General features: G+C 42.1%; 1 protein-coding gene across 5 annotated transcripts in view; it reads right to left on the bottom strand.

Annotated features, from left to right (window-relative positions):
• The window catches only part of Sec71 (ADP ribosylation factor guanine nucleotide exchange factor Sec71), a 119868-nt gene that overhangs the window by 90576 nt on the left and 12580 nt on the right, over positions 1 to 16712 (bottom strand). For all 5 annotated transcript variants that reach the window (XM_076207917.1, XM_076207914.1, XM_076207918.1 and 2 more), the window contains exons 6-11: positions 13793 to 13972; positions 13233 to 13475; positions 10142 to 10307; positions 3870 to 4111; positions 2502 to 2641; positions 374 to 608 (exon numbers count right to left, since the gene is read on the bottom strand). In XM_076207917.1, coding sequence (XP_076064032.1) covers positions 374 to 608; positions 2502 to 2641; positions 3870 to 4111; positions 10142 to 10307; positions 13233 to 13475; positions 13793 to 13972 — 1206 coding nt within the window. The remainder of the gene's footprint in view (positions 1 to 373; positions 609 to 2501; positions 2642 to 3869; positions 4112 to 10141; positions 10308 to 13232; positions 13476 to 13792; positions 13973 to 16712) is intronic.

Below are 16712 nucleotides of genomic sequence, written 5' to 3'. Positions count from 1 at the left end.
CCATAGACCATTTGCATTACAAGCCACCTTAACCCCATCCACCTCATTCCTGATCTTCATCCTAAGCTCACTCCATCTACTTTTGCTTTTGACACTCTTGGCTAGTCTTCCCTCGTTCATTTTTTCCAAAGCCCCAAACCCCCTCAGCACTCTCTGTTCTCTTCTGTCCAATAGCTTTCTTCCCATCCCTGCTCTCTCCCACACCTTCAACATAATCAGCAATGTAATCTAGCCATAACAATCTTCAAATGAAATATTTTGGAAAGTTTCTCAAAACAAGTAACTTAGTTCACCCTAGGTCAATGAAAAATTATTTAATGCCTAAAAATACCCAATATATATATATATATATACAACTCAGACAAAGCCTTACCTCAATTTGCACTTTCAGATGAGCTTTGAAATTGGAAAGCAATGCAACAAAAATGGCTAAAGACAGATGAAACACCTCTGGTATGGGTGAAACACCATTTTTGCTAAGGGCAACACACAGGTACTGTTTGATAGCTGTAATGAAGGTGTCATTGCTACGGAACACTGGCCCTGCATTCTGCACAATCGACAGCAACATCTCCAGGGACAAAATCTTGGACCGTAGTTCATGACTTCTGCAATACAAAATTTATTATGAGTTTATCACTTGGTACTGTTTAAGACCTTGGTTGTTCTCATAGACTCCTTTGAATTCTATCATTTATTTTTTTTAATTGGGTTCTAATAGGAACAAAACATGATTTTGTGTTGACAATTTTTTTCATATATCCAGAGGCCTTTTTTTCCCCACCAATCAGCTGTTATTGCAAAGCAGTGGATAAACATCGGAAGAAAACTTCTTTGTCTTCATCACTTCCATCACGAACATGAACATATCTATTCCATTCATTTTATTCTGCAATCTACATTCTTCTCCTCCTCTTTGTCTATAATTTCCTGTCTCTCATACAGTTTATTGTATGATCATGTCACCCTTCTCTCTATTTTACTCAAGCATAGCTACTCTTTTCAACAAAATGCTGGCAGGCACCATCTTTGGAGACATCATATCCAGTAAAAAAAAAAAAAAAAAAAAAAAAAAAAAAAATATACATATATATATATATATTCTCAACAATAACAATAACAAGGGTGGTGGGTCAGGGATTGAAGATGTTCAAAGAAAACAGAGAAAAGTGGGAGATAAGCTGTTGTTTGTGGATGACACTGCACTTGTAGCAGGATCAGAGGAGAGATTGAGGAAGTTAGTGAAAGAGTTTGGGAGAGTGTGTGAAAGAAGAAAGCTCAAGATAAATGTGGGTAAAAGTAAGGTGAGGAGATGTACAAGGGGTGAAAGTGGCAGCAGACTGGAAGTGACTGGAGGAAGTGGATAGTTTTAGATACTTGGGTGTGAATGTGGCAGGAAAGGGAGGAGTGGAGGCGGAGGAAGAATGTAGATTGGGAGAAGCAAGTAAATGTCTTGGTGGATTAAAAAGTGTAATGAGAAATAGACATTTGGAAATGGATGCTAATAGGCGATTGTATGAAGGAGTGATTGTGCCGACAGCACTGTATGGGGTAGAAACATGGATCATAAGAGAGGAAGAGAGAAGGAGTTTGAATGTGTTTGAGATGAGGTGTCTGAGAAGTATGTTAGGGGTTACAAGGCTGGATAGAGTGAGAAATGAGGAGGTGAGGAGGAGAATGGGGGTGGAAAGGGAGTTGGGAGACAGTGTATTGGGATGGTTTGGACACATGGAAAGAATGAGTGAAGAAAGACTAGTAAAAGAGGTGTGGAAGGCAGATGTGGAAGGCGTGAACATGAGGGGGAGACCTAGGATGAGATGGATGGATGGGGTAAAAGGGGCTTTGGGGAAGAGGGAAATGTCTGTTGAGGAAGGACGGGAGAGGACAGAAGATGGGTGAATGGAGAATGGTTGTATATGGATGATGTTGTGATCCATGAGGTGGAATGGGTGGGGGATGGGGGGTGAGAGTATGTGTGAGCAAAATTTGATGCAGCCCAAAGGGATTTCTCCCCGTCTTCTCCTTTTCTGCATGAGGGGATGGAGAGGGGGGGGTGGCCAATTTAATGAAGTGGCCTTGCTGTAGATGTGCTGTGTCTTGTGACACTGCTTCTGATCCAGGGCAGTGGACAAGATGCAGGGATGACCTGTCATCCAGGAGGTGCCAAGATGAGAGAGAGTGAAGAGGGTGAAGGGGAGTGGAATGTGATAGGGATGGAATGGGTGGGAGTGGTTTTTATGCCTTTGTTTTTTGGCTACCTCCCTTGTAAGGGGAAAAAAGCCTTTGGTATATGTATGTGGATATATATATATATATATATATATATATATATATATATACATATATACATATATATATATATATATATATATATATATACATATGTATATATATATGTATATATGTATATATATACATATATATATATATATATATATATATATATATATATATATATATATATATACATACATACATATAGGAGACCCTGGAACACTTACTTAGGATCTGGAGACTCCGGCAAAGGTTTCATGGAAAGCTTGCACAGTGATCTGAAAACCAGGAAGGCATCCTTTTGCAATATGTGGGACAGTTTGGCTGCCATGGCTGTGTCTCCCTCTGACATGGTGTTGAGGCTCTCCTATGAATAAAAAGAAAGAAATCATTGATCCTGAGAAATTCTCTTTTCTTTACTTTTTTAACCTATATGCTATTTCCCCTGCAATGTGGTACATGAGCATGAGGGTGGATTATAGGCTCTTTGATAGCCTGGTTACCAGTGTTACCCCCTTGATCTATCATTCATACATTTCTTTTAGCAAAACCTTTCTGGGCATGTAGTTGTTAACCTCATGCTTTTTATTTTTATCTGTTTTTCCACCTCTTATAAATATAACATACATGGAATACATGGGTGCTAGTCTTAGTGACTCCAACTCCAGGTCATGCACTATGGAACTTGTTAAAAAACACACTTGAGAACTTAAAGGAATGATGATGATTTAGTTTAATGTAACAGACTCCTCCCTATCAGGGAGCTAGGACAGTGTTCCTTACAGAGGACTTTGTAGCATGGAATTTAATGAATTATATTCTTAGTTCAACTCGCCAGTAGCAGGGTTCGAACTGCATCATCTCAACCTTTGCCGCAAGTAGTGATGCCCTAACCCACTTCACCAATGGTACATACATACATATACCAAGGCTTTTTCCCCCTTCCAAGGGAGGTAGCCAAAAAGGGAAAGGCATAAAAACACTCCCACCCATTTCATCCCTAAATACACTCCACACCCCTCCCACCCTTCCTCTCATCTGAGCACCTCCTGGATGACGGGTCATCGCTGCACCCTGCCCACCGCCCTGGGTCCGAAGCAGTGTCGCAAGACACAGTACATCCACAGCAAGGCCGCTTCATTTAATCGGCGACCCCCCCTCTCCGTCCCCCTTTGCAAAGGGGGACGGAGAGGGGGGTTACATAATAGTAGTAAAACATAATCTTCACCAATGGTACTGGGATCATATTAAAACATCAAGAGTAGTCTTTCACCCATCGCATGTGATACTCCATTAAAGAATCACTTCACTATCATTCACAACCACTGGGTTGGGCCCTAAATCCCTTTGAGAAAGACCTAAGCTGAAACCAGTCAGGAAGTGTTATTCATCTACTGAATGCATCCCATGCCTTCCCTTCCCTTATCTTCCCAAATCATAATAATAATATGAACTAATACAAAAAAGTATGAAAATTACAAGAACTCTTTATACAAAGTAACCAAAGAAAATATGTGAACACTAGCAGAGCCAGCTTTTTAGAGGTATTCAAAAGTCTTTAAAGTCAAATTCCACCAACAGAATTTTTCTATTACCTGGGAGGGCACTCTAGTGATAGATGTAGGTGTGAGAGGTGGGTTGGATGCCACAGAATCACTTCTTGAGTCTGAGGCATGTGGGGCATCTGGCACAGAGGGGTCTGGAGGTGTAGGTGATGTAACAGTTGTAGTAATTTCTTGGTCTCCAGTTTCTTCGCCAACTTCAGAGTTTTTACGGCAGACCTCAGGTGAAGCTGTACTTTCACCATTCTGTCTAATAGTTTCTTTATTACCAACCACTGTCAAAATAAAAGAAAAAGTTAGTCATCATGAAATTCTTCAAGTTAATGTGTGCCACTGTCTAATTCAACCTTTTATAGTGCCAAACTTCTGAATTGAAACAATGACAAGAAGCAGCACACATCATGTACATCGACAGGTAATGCAAACATCTTAAATAAAAAAGCAGAACTGAAAGAAGGCACTCTGGAATTTCAATATTTGAACATTTATTAGGAAGGTAAACCAATCAGTGATCTTTGTTCTCTCTTGCACAAGACCCGTAGCTCTCAGGTAACCATCCAGAGCCACTGGGTAGGTCCCTAATCCCTCAAAGAAGAAATTTAGTACTGCTGTCTGAACGAGGAGAAAGAATCCTGACACTACCACTACATGGTCCCCCCTAGGTAATGCCAACAGCAGAGGCAACTACTGAAACAGGCCTAACAAGCTGCATGCAGTGGAACAGCCAGGGGAGGTCATACCCTCCCTCCCTTCCCTTCCTTGAGATCTCTTAATGTCAGGTGTTTGAGAATAAATTAAGAATCTTTTATAAGAAATAACTGTGTTATATGACGACTTTTTTTTAGGAATGTACCCTTTAGGGCTACAGAGATTAGGATGCCTAGTCCTATCTTTCATCCTATTTTAGTTGCTTTTTACAACTCAAGTGGGAACACTTGGTGGCAGTATTCTTTCTCCCCTACCATGTGGTTTGGTGAAAATGGAAATGTATATTCAGAGAAATGGTACAGGACAGTATTAAGAGTGTGTGTGTGGGGGGGGGACAGCACAATGGAGGGACAGTTGCAAAATAAAAAAGTAGTATAATTTTTCTATGAGCAGATATTTCCTCTAACACAGACAAAATGATGTGTGGCTCTGGTCCATTGGGGTACCCCATATTGACCCTAAAGTATTAGCTGCATGCTACTGAACAGATTTATAGCTAACAATAACATGCAACCAATACCCCAGACAAGTGTGAGTGGAGAATGGTTGTGTTTGGATGATGCTGTGATGTATAGATGGGAGTGGGTGGGGGATGGGAAAGGGGGTGAGGGAGTGGTTATATGTGAGTATTTTGACGCAGCCTGAAGAGTTTCTCCCCATCTTCTCTTTTACTGTGTGTGGGGGCAAAGAAGGGGAAGTTGCCATTTAAATGAAGCGGCTTTGCTCTGCATGTGCTGTGTCTTGCTGCATTGCTTCTGACCCTGGGCAATGGGCAAGATGTCAGAATGACCCATCATCCAGGAGGCAAGAAAAGAGGGAGGGAGGGGTGGTGAATGGGAGTGGAGTATGTGGGGATGAAATGGGTGGGAGTGGATTTATGCCTTTAGACTTTGGCACTTCCATTGTAAGGAGGAAAAATCCCTTAGTATATGTTTGTATAGTTATATAATAATTACTGTTTTATCTATTAAATTACTGTGTCTTGCTGCATTGTTTCTGACCCTGGGCAGTAGGTGAGATACAGGGCTGACTGTTCATCCGTGAGAAGCTGAGAGGGAGGAAAGGGTGGTTGATGGGAGTGGAATGGGTGGGAGTGGGTGTGTGCCTTCTGACTTAGTTACCTCTCTGATAAGGGGGTAAAAGCCCTTGGTATTTAGACATACATATAGTTGTATACCAATGGCTTTTTCCCCCTTACAAGTCTGAGGTATTGGCTGCATGTTACTGTGGCAAAGTAGCATGCAGTTGATACTTTTGGGTCTATATGGGGCGCCCCTACGGACCAGAGCCACACATCATTTTGTCTGTGATAAAGGAAAACTCTGTTCATGGAGAAATGATGACACTTTTATACTACGACTGTCTCTCCGTTATACTGTTCCCCAACCCCTTGTTACTGTCCTGTACCATTTCTTTGAATATTCATTTCCTTTTTTTGCCTACTCTGTGGTGGGGGAAAAGAATGCTACCACCAAGTCTTCCCACTTGACTCGTAAGAGGTGACAAAAAACGGGACAGGGGATGGGAGTTTTCCAACCAGTACCCTAAGGTTTGTGTCTTTTAATGTGCATGGATGTGGTACAGATGAGAGTAAAAGGGAAGAGATAGGTAGTATGTTTCTGAGAAGGAAGATGGATGTGCTGGCTTTGGGTGAAACTAAAATGAAAGGGAGGGGCGAGTGTGAGTTTGGGAGTGTAGTTGGGAGGTTCTCAGGAGTAAAGAGGGGATGAGGGAGAGAAGAGGTGGCTATACTAGTAAGTGAAGAGATAGGTAAATGTGTAGCAGAGTAGAAGGAGGTTTCTTCAAGGATGATGTGGATGATGGTGAAGCTGGGAGATGTGGGTTTTTGTAAGTGCATATGGGCCTGGTAGTGAGAAGAGCATAGAGAAAAGGGAGGGTTTTTGGGTAGATTTAAATGAATGCATAGAGGGATTAGGGAGAAATGTTAATGTAGTTGTACTGGGAGACCTTGATGCTAGGGTAGGAAATGAACCAATAGACGGAGTGATTGGGAAGTATGGAGTTCCAGGAAAAAATCATAGTGGAGAGCTGATGGTGATGTGTCTTGAGAGTTGATGATAGCAAATACAGTGTTTAGGAAGAAAGTCAAGCATAAGTACACATGGGAGAGGGTGGTGCATGGAAGGGTGGCAGACAGAGTGTTAATGGACTATATAGTGGTGACCAGGAGTATGGTAGGAAGAGTTAATGATGTACATGTTCTAAGGGGAAAGAGGGAATATCAGATCATTTTCTGGTGGAAGGTAAATTGAGAGTAGGGAATAGGTGGAGAAAGAGGAAAATGGCAGAAGGTAGGGAGGTACTTAGAGTGAACTGTTTAAATGAGAAATGAGAAAGAAAAGGAGAAGGAGTATAAGAAGAAGCTGTGAGAGGAGTGGGAGGGAGTGAAGGATAGAGTAGAACTAGGAGTGGAGGAGGAATGGGGATGGTTCAAGGATGGTGTGTGGAACAAGGAGGGCGAGAGGAAATAGAAGGAAGGGTAGTGATTGGTGGGATGAGGAAGCAAAGAAGGGTGTAGAGAAGATACAGGCATTCATAGATTGGCTACATGTTAGGATGAGGGAATTGTATGAGAGGTACAAAGTAAAGAGAAGGGAAGTTAAGCATAAGATAAAGGAAGCAAAGAGGAGAGCAGATGTGAAATGGGGTAAGAGTATGACAGAAAATTTTGAGAGTAATAAAAAGATGTTTTGGAAAAAAATGAAAAGAGGAAGAGGAGGCGAATCAAGTAGAGAAGAAAAGGTAAAAGGTGCAGATGGAGAGATGATAATGGAAGAGAAGGCAGTGAGAGGAAGGTGGGCAGAGTATTTTAGGGAGTTGCTTAATGTGAAGGAGGATAGGGAGGGAAAGGTAGTTGCAATGGGAGGTGCTAAGAAAATGAGAGTGAGGAGTGAGGAAAATGGAGGAGAAATAGGGAAAGATGAAGTGAAAGCAGCTGTTAAGATGATGAGAGCAGGTAAGGCACCTGGGTTGGAAGGATGCCATGCAGAATGTCTGAACAAAGGAGGTACAGTTATGGTGGACTGGCTGGAGATGTTATTTAATGTTTGTTTAAGAGAGGGTAGAGTGCCGGAGAACTAGAGGTGTGCCTGTATAGTTCCACTTTACAAGGGAAAGGGGGACAAGTGTGAATGTAGTAGTTTCAGAGGGATCAGTTTGTTGAGTGTAGTTGGGAAGGCTTATGGGAGGGTCTTGACTGAGAGGATTAGGAGAGGAAAAGAGGGGGTTATTGGTGAGGAACAGTGTGTTTTTAGGACAGGTAGGGGTTGTGTAGATCAGATTTTTGTGGTAAGACAGATATGTGAGAAAGCTATAGGAAAAGGTAAGGATGTTTTTTGGGCTTTTATGGATTTGGAAAAGGCTTCCAACTGGGTAGACAGGATGGCACTGTGGGAGGTACTGCAGATATATGGGATAGGAGGAAAGCTGTTAAGAACAGTCAAGAGTTCTTACAAGAGTAGTAGAGCTTGTGTTAGGATTAGAAATGGAGAGAGTGAATGGTTTGAGACTTTGTCAGGGATGTGTTATGTCGCCCTAACTGTTCAATCTATACATGGATGGGGTGGTGAGAGAGGTGAATGCAAGGGTGGTGGGTCAGGGGTTGGAGATGGTTAAAGAAAATGGAGAAAAGTGGGAAATAAGCCAGTTGTTGTTTGCTGACGACACTGTGCTTGTAGCAGGATAAGAGGAGGGATTGAGGAAGTTTGTGGCAGAGTTTGAGAAGGTGTGTGAAAGAAGGAAGCTGAAGATAAATGTAGGCAAAAGTAAGGTGATGAGATGTACAAGGGGAGAGAGTGACAGCAGGCTGGAAGTGAGCATTAAGGGAGAGAGACTTGAGGAAGTGGATAGTTTTAGATACTTGGGTGCGAATGTGACAGGAAAGGGAGTGGGGGTGGAGGTAGAATGTAGAGAGAAGCGAGTAAATGTCTTGTTGGATTAAAAAGTGTAATGAGAAATAGACATTTGGGAATGGATGCTAAGAGGAGGTTGTATGAAGGAGTGATTGTGCTGACAGCACTGTACGGGGCAGAAACATGGAACATAGAGGAAGAGAGGAGTTTGAATGTGTTTGAGATGAAATGTCTGAGAAGTATGATTGGGGTTACTAGGCTGGAAAGAGTGAGAAATGAGGAGGTGAGGAGGTGAGGAGGAGAACGGGGGTGGAAAGGGAGTTGGGAAATAGGGTTGATGAAAGAATATTAGGATGTTTTGGACACATGGAAAGAATGAGTGAAGAAAGATTAGTAAAAGAGGTGTGGGAAGCAGAGATGGAAGGAGTATGAGGGGGCGTCCTAGGATGAGATGGGTGGATGGGGTAAAAGGGGCATTACAAAAGAGAGGAATGTCTGTTGAGGAAGAACAGGAGAAGACAGAAGATAGGGGTGAATGGAGATGGGTTGTGTATGGATGATGCTGTGATGCATGAGGGGGAGTGGGTGGGGGATGGGGGTGAGGAAGTATGTATGAGAAAAAATTTGACGCAGCCCGAAGGGATTTCTCCCCGTCTTCTCCTTTTCTGTATGAGGGGATGGAGGGGGGGGGGGTGTCGCCAAATTAATGAAGCGGCCTTGCTGTGGATGTGCTGTGTCTTGTGACACTGCTTCTGACCCAGGGCAGTGGACAGGATGCAGGGATGACCCGTCATCCAGGAGGTCCCAACCTAGTAACCCCTACCATACTTCTCAAGCATTTCATCTCAAACACATTTAAATTCTTCCTCTTTTATATGACCCCAAAATCTAAATTATGATTTAAGTGGAGTCACAGGCAACAAGTTCTGTGTCCTTTATGGTAACCACATCTGTTGCACAAGGGGTATGATACATGGATAATTTTGGGCTGACACTGCTTCTGGGAACTTGTAAGGAAGACCAAGAATAAGGTAGACAGATGGAGAACTGGAGGCCTTGGATGCATGAGGAATGTAAATATTGCTTCAGTGTTGGATGCTGACCTTAATGCAGGGAGGTTAGTATTTTCTCTTCTGGGTTTATAGTTGAGGATATTTGATTTAACATGGAATTGAAAATTGTGTTTGTTTAGTAATCTGTGTACAATAATATATGACAATAATTTTAGGTGCTGGGAGGTAGGTTTGGAAAGATTCACTAGGATTCTTGTTGCATCCTGCTGGCCTGGGCTGCATGATGTGTAATAGGTAGGCATGCTTGTGGGCTCTTGCACAGAACTTGCAACCATGATCTGCTACATGAGGATAGTTTTTGATTCTCAGTGTAGTTTCCTTCGTAACTCTTAGTGTTATAGCTCATTGATACCAAGGGCTACTCACAACACCTCAATAACATTTTATCCATCCTGCACATTTTCAAGTAAAAAAAAGTCCAATCACATACTAATGAGTGCTCATGAACCTGTAACAAGTGATCCCCAGTGCTACATTATGTTAAAAAACCTGGCCTATGGCAATTTACAACACATCCATCAATCTGTGGCCTTGTATCTCTTGGAGCACATAACCTGGTAAAATTTTTGTTTCAAGATGAATACAAGTCAGAAGATTTAAGTATATGATAGAGAAGGTATAAATAGTACAAAAGCTAAATGTTTTAACATACCTGTAACAGCTTGATTGACAATATCTTCGACTAACTCAGAAGCAATTTGCTCTGGTGTAGCTATTTTCCTTGGTGGTTCTTCTATTGAGGAAATATCACCATTGGGCAGTACAGTCGGAGGCTCTTCTTCACTTCCATCTGGTGGCTTTCTTAGACTTAAATCCATCTACAAAAATGAATAAACAAATAAATAAATGAAGAAAAAATTACATACATACATATACCAAGGCTTTTTCCCTCTTACAAGGGGGGTAGCCAAAAAGAAAAAGGCATAAAATCATTCCCACCCATTCCATCCCTGAATACACTCCACACCCCTCCACCCTCCCTCTTATCTTATCCCTCTTTTCTTAGAAGAAAAAATTAATAATTAAATAAAAAATAATGCATATATCAAAAGGACATCACTCTCTTTTAAGGGGGTTGTCAATTCAAAACAAACACACCCCTCACCAGACCCACACCCATCCAAAACCCATTTGTTGCCCCTTCTATCTTCTATAAGTCCCTCACAGAAATGATTCTATGTTGTTTTGAACTACTTGTGAGTAGGTGGGGAGGGAGGGTCACCTGGTAACGAAGTGTGGTGAAAGTAAACCAGCTTCAGTTGTGTCTTGTTGCACTGCTTCTGATTCAAGGCAGTAGGCATTGATAGCCCTTCATCCACAAGGAACCATGATAAAAGGGAAAACAAAAGGGTTTTGGATGGATGTGGAACAGGTGAAGGGTCCCTTGGCTGGCTACCCACTTTAATGTGGAAGAAGAGGCTTCTGGATATATGTATGTATGTCTACAGTAAGTAAAGTACGAGTACAGTGTAGTATCATGTGTTCTATATCTTCCATGATTTCTTTAGCTAAAAACCCATTCATTTTCCTTTCCATCTTGGCTCCTCATAAATGAAGGGTCCTCCCTCTCCCACACCATGAGGCTTGGTATTTCAGAGCTTGGCTAGTGGGAGAGGTTGACCATTTAATCTACCCAATGGGGGTCTTCTATTTATCTATATACCAAGGGCCTCTTCACCCGAAGGGTCATCTTTGTCTTCTGCCCACTGCCTGGGTCAGAGGCAATGCAGCAAGTCAAGAGGCAAATAATGTCACTAAAGACTTCTGACGGAAAGCAGTCATAGTTCTAGTTCAATGAGGTGTATTTGAGTATTTCTGAATGCTGGCTGGTGAGGTTGTTTAATGTTTGTCTATAAGAGGTAGAGTGCCAGAGGACTGCAGGAGTGCCTGTATAGTTCCACTTTACAAGGGAAAAGGGAACAAGTGTGAGTGTAGTAGTTTCAGAGAGATCAGTTTGTTGAGTGTAGTTGGGAAGGCTTTTGGAAGGGTTTTGATGGAGAGGATTAGGAGAGGAAAAAGAGGGAGTAATTGGTGAGGAACAGTATGGGTTTAGGACAGGTAGGGGTTGCATCAGATTTTTGTGGTAAGGTAGACATGTGAGAAAGGTTCAAGAAAAGGTAAGGATGTTTTCTGGGCATTAATGGATTTGGAAAAGCCTTATGACTGGGTAGACAGGAAGGCACTGTGGGAGGTATTGCATATTTATGGGATAGAAGGAAAGCTGTTAAAAGCATTCAAGAGTTTTAAAAAGAGTAGTAGAACCTGTGTTAGAATTAGAAATGGAGAGAGTGAGTGGTTTCATGTAAAGGTGGGACTTCACCAGGGATGTATGTCGCCTTGGGTGTTCAATTTACACATAGATGGGGTGGTGAGAGAGGTAAATGCAGGGGTAATGGGCTGGAGATTGGGGATAGTTAAAAAAAAATTAAGAAAAATGGGAGATAAGCCAGATGTTATTTGCTGATGACACTGTGCCTGTTGCAGGATCAGAGGAGGGATTAAGGAAGTTAGTGACAGAGTTTGGGAAGGTGAGTGAAAGAAGGAAATTGAAGATAAATGTGGGCAAAAGTAAGGTGACGAGATGTGCAAGGGAAGAGGATGGCAGCAAATTGGAAGTGAGTATTGAGGGAGAGAGACTGGAGGAAGTGGATAGTTTAGATACTTAGGTGCAAATGTGGCAGGAAGGGGAGGAGTGGAGGTGGAGGTAGAATCTAGATTGAGAGAAGCAGAGAAATGCCTTGGGGGATTAAAAAGTGGAATGAGAAATAGACATTTGAGAATAGATGCTAAGAGAAGATTGTATGAAGGGGTGATTATGCCAATAGCACTACAGGGCAGAAACATGGAACATAAGAGAGGAAATGAGGAAGAGTTTAAATGTGTTTGAGATGAAATACCTGAGAAGTATAGTAGGGGTTACTAGGCTGGATAAAGTGAAAAATGAGGGGGTGAGGAGGAGAACAGGAGTGGAAAGGGAGTTGGAGGATAGGGTTGATGAAAGAGTATTGGGATGGTTTAGACACATGGAAAGATTGAGTAAAGAATAATTAGTAAAAGAGGTGTGAAAGGCAGAGGTGGGGGGAGTAAACATGAGGGGGTGACCAAGGATGAGAAGGATGGATGGTGTAAAAGGGGCATTGGGAAAGGGAAATATCTGTTAAGGAAGAAGACAGAAGATAGGGGTGAGTGAAGAATGGTTGTCTATGGATGATGCTGTGATGCATGAAAGGGAGTGGGTGGGGGATCAGGGGGAGGGAGTATGTGAATGCTATTTTGACACAGCCCAAAGGGATTTCTCCCTGTCTTCTCTTTTCCTGCATGAGGGGACAGAGATGGGGGGGTTGGCAATTAAATGAAGTGGTCTTGCTGTGTATGTGCTGTGTCTTCTTACATTGCTTCGGATCCAGGTCAATGGGCGAGATGCAGGGATGACCCATCATCCAGGAGGAGCCAAGAAAAGAGGGAAGGAGGGGTGGTGAAAGGGAGTGGAGTAAGTGGAGATGAAATGGGTGGGAGTGGATTTATGCCTTTGACTTTGGCTCCCTCATTTGTAAGGGGGAAAAAGCCATTGATATATGTATGTATGCTGAATGCTGATATGTAATTGTGATGTTGGGCTATTATTGTTAATTCATCTGCCTCTGTAGGCACTTTGGGGTTGAGTTCCAGTTTTGGGATATGGAGGTCTGGTGTGAATGGATCAAATAGCATTAGTGATAAAATTAATCCTGGCAAGTCCTTACCTCAATCTGTGGAACATCTCCATTAACCAGTGTGGTTTCTCCTCTTTCCTCTTCCTCAACTTTGGTTTCCTCTGGCCTGTGCAATTCTGTCTCATACCCATTCTCCGGTGCTATTCTTACAACTGGCTGAGGTGCTGAGGAAGTGGCAGAAGTGTTTGAGGGGGCAGTGGATGTGGTAGATGTGTTTGACGTGCTACGGTCACGGTTCTCACTTCCATTGCTTTCTTGGGCAGCTTCTTCCACCTTAGAAAAAATAAATAAATAAATAAATAAATAAATAAATAATAATATTAATAATAATAAATAAATAAAATAAATAAATATACATAAAAAATAAAAATATAAATAAAATAAAAATAAATAAATTAAGAAAACCATAACAAAAATGAAGTACACAAGTATATATCTTTCCACCAATACAAATTATATATGGAACCACAATTTTATCAAGTAATAGTTCCTTCCATTCTTTATAGGACATGCTGCTCTCCTTCTATGTTTTCATGAGCCACACCTAACTCTCTTTCTCCATTTTATTCCTGTCACCTCCTAGAACTTACAGCCTGGTTTTCCATTCTTGTGAAAATGATGTTGATCATCTGTGTGAGTGCAGCCTTGGCTGTGACCTGGTTGTTCATGTCCCTCGAGGCAAGGAAGACATTGTAGCACGTTCGCACAGCCACCAGCACTGTCCCTTCATGAACACTCACATATTGAGATGTAATCACTGTCAGGAGAGCCTGTGTGAGACAATAATCCAATCAAATATATGACCAACCAATAAACCAGAAAATACTGGATTACATATCAGTTACAAATACTCTTCCATGTTTTTACATGGACTTGGTGGTAATGCAGGTAGTGATTAGGGTAATAGGTTGAATGTGAGCATGAAGGGTGAGAGGCTGGAGGATGTGGTGAGTTTAAGTATTTGAGGTCGCATGTGGCAATGAGCAGCAGATCATGTGAAAATGAAAATCATTATAAGAGGTGAGTATTTAGGGATTAGTACAAGGAGAGGGTTGTATGAAGGAATGATTGTGCCCATGCCACTGCATAGCACAGAAACTTGGAATTTACAAGAGGCAGAAAGTAGGAGTCTAAATGTTTGAGAGATGTGGCGGGTATTGCAACACTAAATGGGGTAGGAAACGTGGAAGTGGAGCAGAGTTGGGGTGGAGGGAAAGCTTTTGGATGGTGTGGATCAGGAAGTGCTGGAATGGCCTGGGCATGTGGAAGGTATGAACATGGAGGGACAAGCAAAGGGAGTGTGGAAAGCAGATATGAAAGGAGGGAACCTGAGAGAATCATGAGTGAGGTGGATGGATAAGGTGAAGTGAGCCTTGGAAGCCTGAGGAATGTCTGTGGAATGGGATATAGAGTATATAAGATGAGTGAAGAGATGAAGATTGTGAAGGGATGAAAAGATGAAGCAATTCAAAGGAATTTCCTTCTCATAAACTGTAAAATACTGAATGGATGACAAGGGGATTTACCATATAATGAAATGCTGGAGATAAACCAGCTACTGCTGTTGGGCCCTGTTGTGGAAGCACTGTATCTTACTGCACTGCCTAGGACCTGAGCAGTGTGGCAAGGGATGAAAATAACTTTTCATTCATATGGTCTATTTCTCATTACACTTTTTAATCCACCAAGGCATTTACTTGCTTCTCTCAATCTACATTCTACCTCCACCCCCACTCCTCCCTTTCCTGCCACATTTGCACCTATCAAAAACTATCCACTTCCTCCAGTCTCTCTCCCTTAATGCTCACTTCCAGTCTGCTGCCACTTTCACCCCTTGTACATCTCATCACCTTATTTTTACCCAAATTTATCTTCAGCTTCTTTCACACACCTTCTTAAACTCTGTCACTAACTTCCTCAATCCCTCCTCTGATCCTGCTACAAGCACAGTGTCGTCAGCAAACAACAGCTGCCTTATCTCACACTTTTCTCCATTTTCCTTAACCATCTCCAACCCCCGACCCACTACCCTTGCATTCACCTCTTGCACCACCCCACCCATGTATTGATTGAACAGCCAGGGAGACATAATACATCCCTGACGAAGTTCCACCTTTAACTCAAACCACTCACTCTCTCTATTTCCAATCCTAACACATGCTCTACTACTCTCGTAAAAAATCTTGACTGCTCTTAACAGCTTCCCTCCTATCCCATATATCTGCAGTACCTCCCACAGTGCCCTCCTGTCTACCATGTCATAAGCCTTTTCCAAATCCATAAAACCCCAAAAAACATTCTTATCTTTTCCTACAGCTTTCTCACATATCTGTCTTATCACAAAAATCTGATCTACATGACCCCTACCTGTCCTAAAACCACACTGTTCCTCATCAATTACTCCCTCTGTTCCTCTCCTAATCCTCTCAATCAAGATCCTCCCATACGCCTTCCCAACTACACTCAACAACCTGATCCTCTGAAACCACTACACTCACACTTGTCCTCCCCCTTTCCCTTGTAAAGTGAAAATATGCAGGCACTCCTCCAGTCCTCTGGCACTCTACCCTCTCTTAAACAAACATTAAATAACCTCACCAGCCAGTCCACCATCACTGTACCTCATTTTTTCAGACATTCTGCATGGCATCCATCCAACCTAGGTGCCTTACCTGCTCTCATCACCTTAACAGCTGTTTTCACTTCATCTTTCCTTACTTCTCCTCCATTTTCCTCACTCATCACTCTCATTTTCTTAGTGCTTCCCACTGCAACTACCTTTCCCTCCCTATCCTCCTTCACATTTAGCAGCTCCCTAAAATATTCTGCCCACCTTCCTCTCACTGCCTTCTCTTCCATTATCATCTCTCCATCTGCACCTTTAACCTTTTCTTCTCTATTTGATTTGCCTCCTCTTCCTCTTTTCATTTCTTTCCAAAACATCTTTTTATTACTTTCAAAATTCTCTGAGTGGAGTATGTAGGGGATGGAATGGGTGGGAGTAGTTCCTATGCCTTTTTCTTTTGGCTACCTCCCATGTAAGGGGCAAAAAATCCTTGAGTATATGTATGTACATGTACATGTATTCATATGGTGTTACAATGGGAGGGTCATTAAATGTATTTAGTGGGTCTGTGCTTTGACTTGGCTACTTTCCACATAAGGAGGAAAGGGCTTTTGATATGTGTGGATATAATGAAAGCCCTTTCCTCTTTATAAAGGTGACCAACTCAGAGCATAGGCCTGTGCACACATATCATAAACCAATAAAATCAATTCAGCCACCCACTCCCATCTCAGAACTTTGGGTACAAAAGGTTGCCCAGTCCCCCAACACACGGCTGGACTCAAAAACAATGCAACTAGATAAAGCTCTTCCACAGTATTGCCCTGAGTCTGAGCTGGTTTAGGTCCATTGCTTAACCTACTCTGAACATTTACAAACTGCATAAAAACATCCCATTGGGCCATGCAATCCATTCACAACTTCCTTCAACTAATAACTGAGGG

Source organism: Oratosquilla oratoria, chromosome 24 (assembly GCF_046742065.1).
Source record: "Oratosquilla oratoria isolate Oo_2021 chromosome 24, ASM4674206v1, whole genome shotgun sequence".
Classification (NCBI taxonomy): Eukaryota; Metazoa; Arthropoda; class Malacostraca; order Stomatopoda; family Squillidae; genus Oratosquilla; species Oratosquilla oratoria.
Note: the sequence above shows the minus strand (reverse complement) of the source record. Positions and strands in the feature narration are given on the sequence as shown.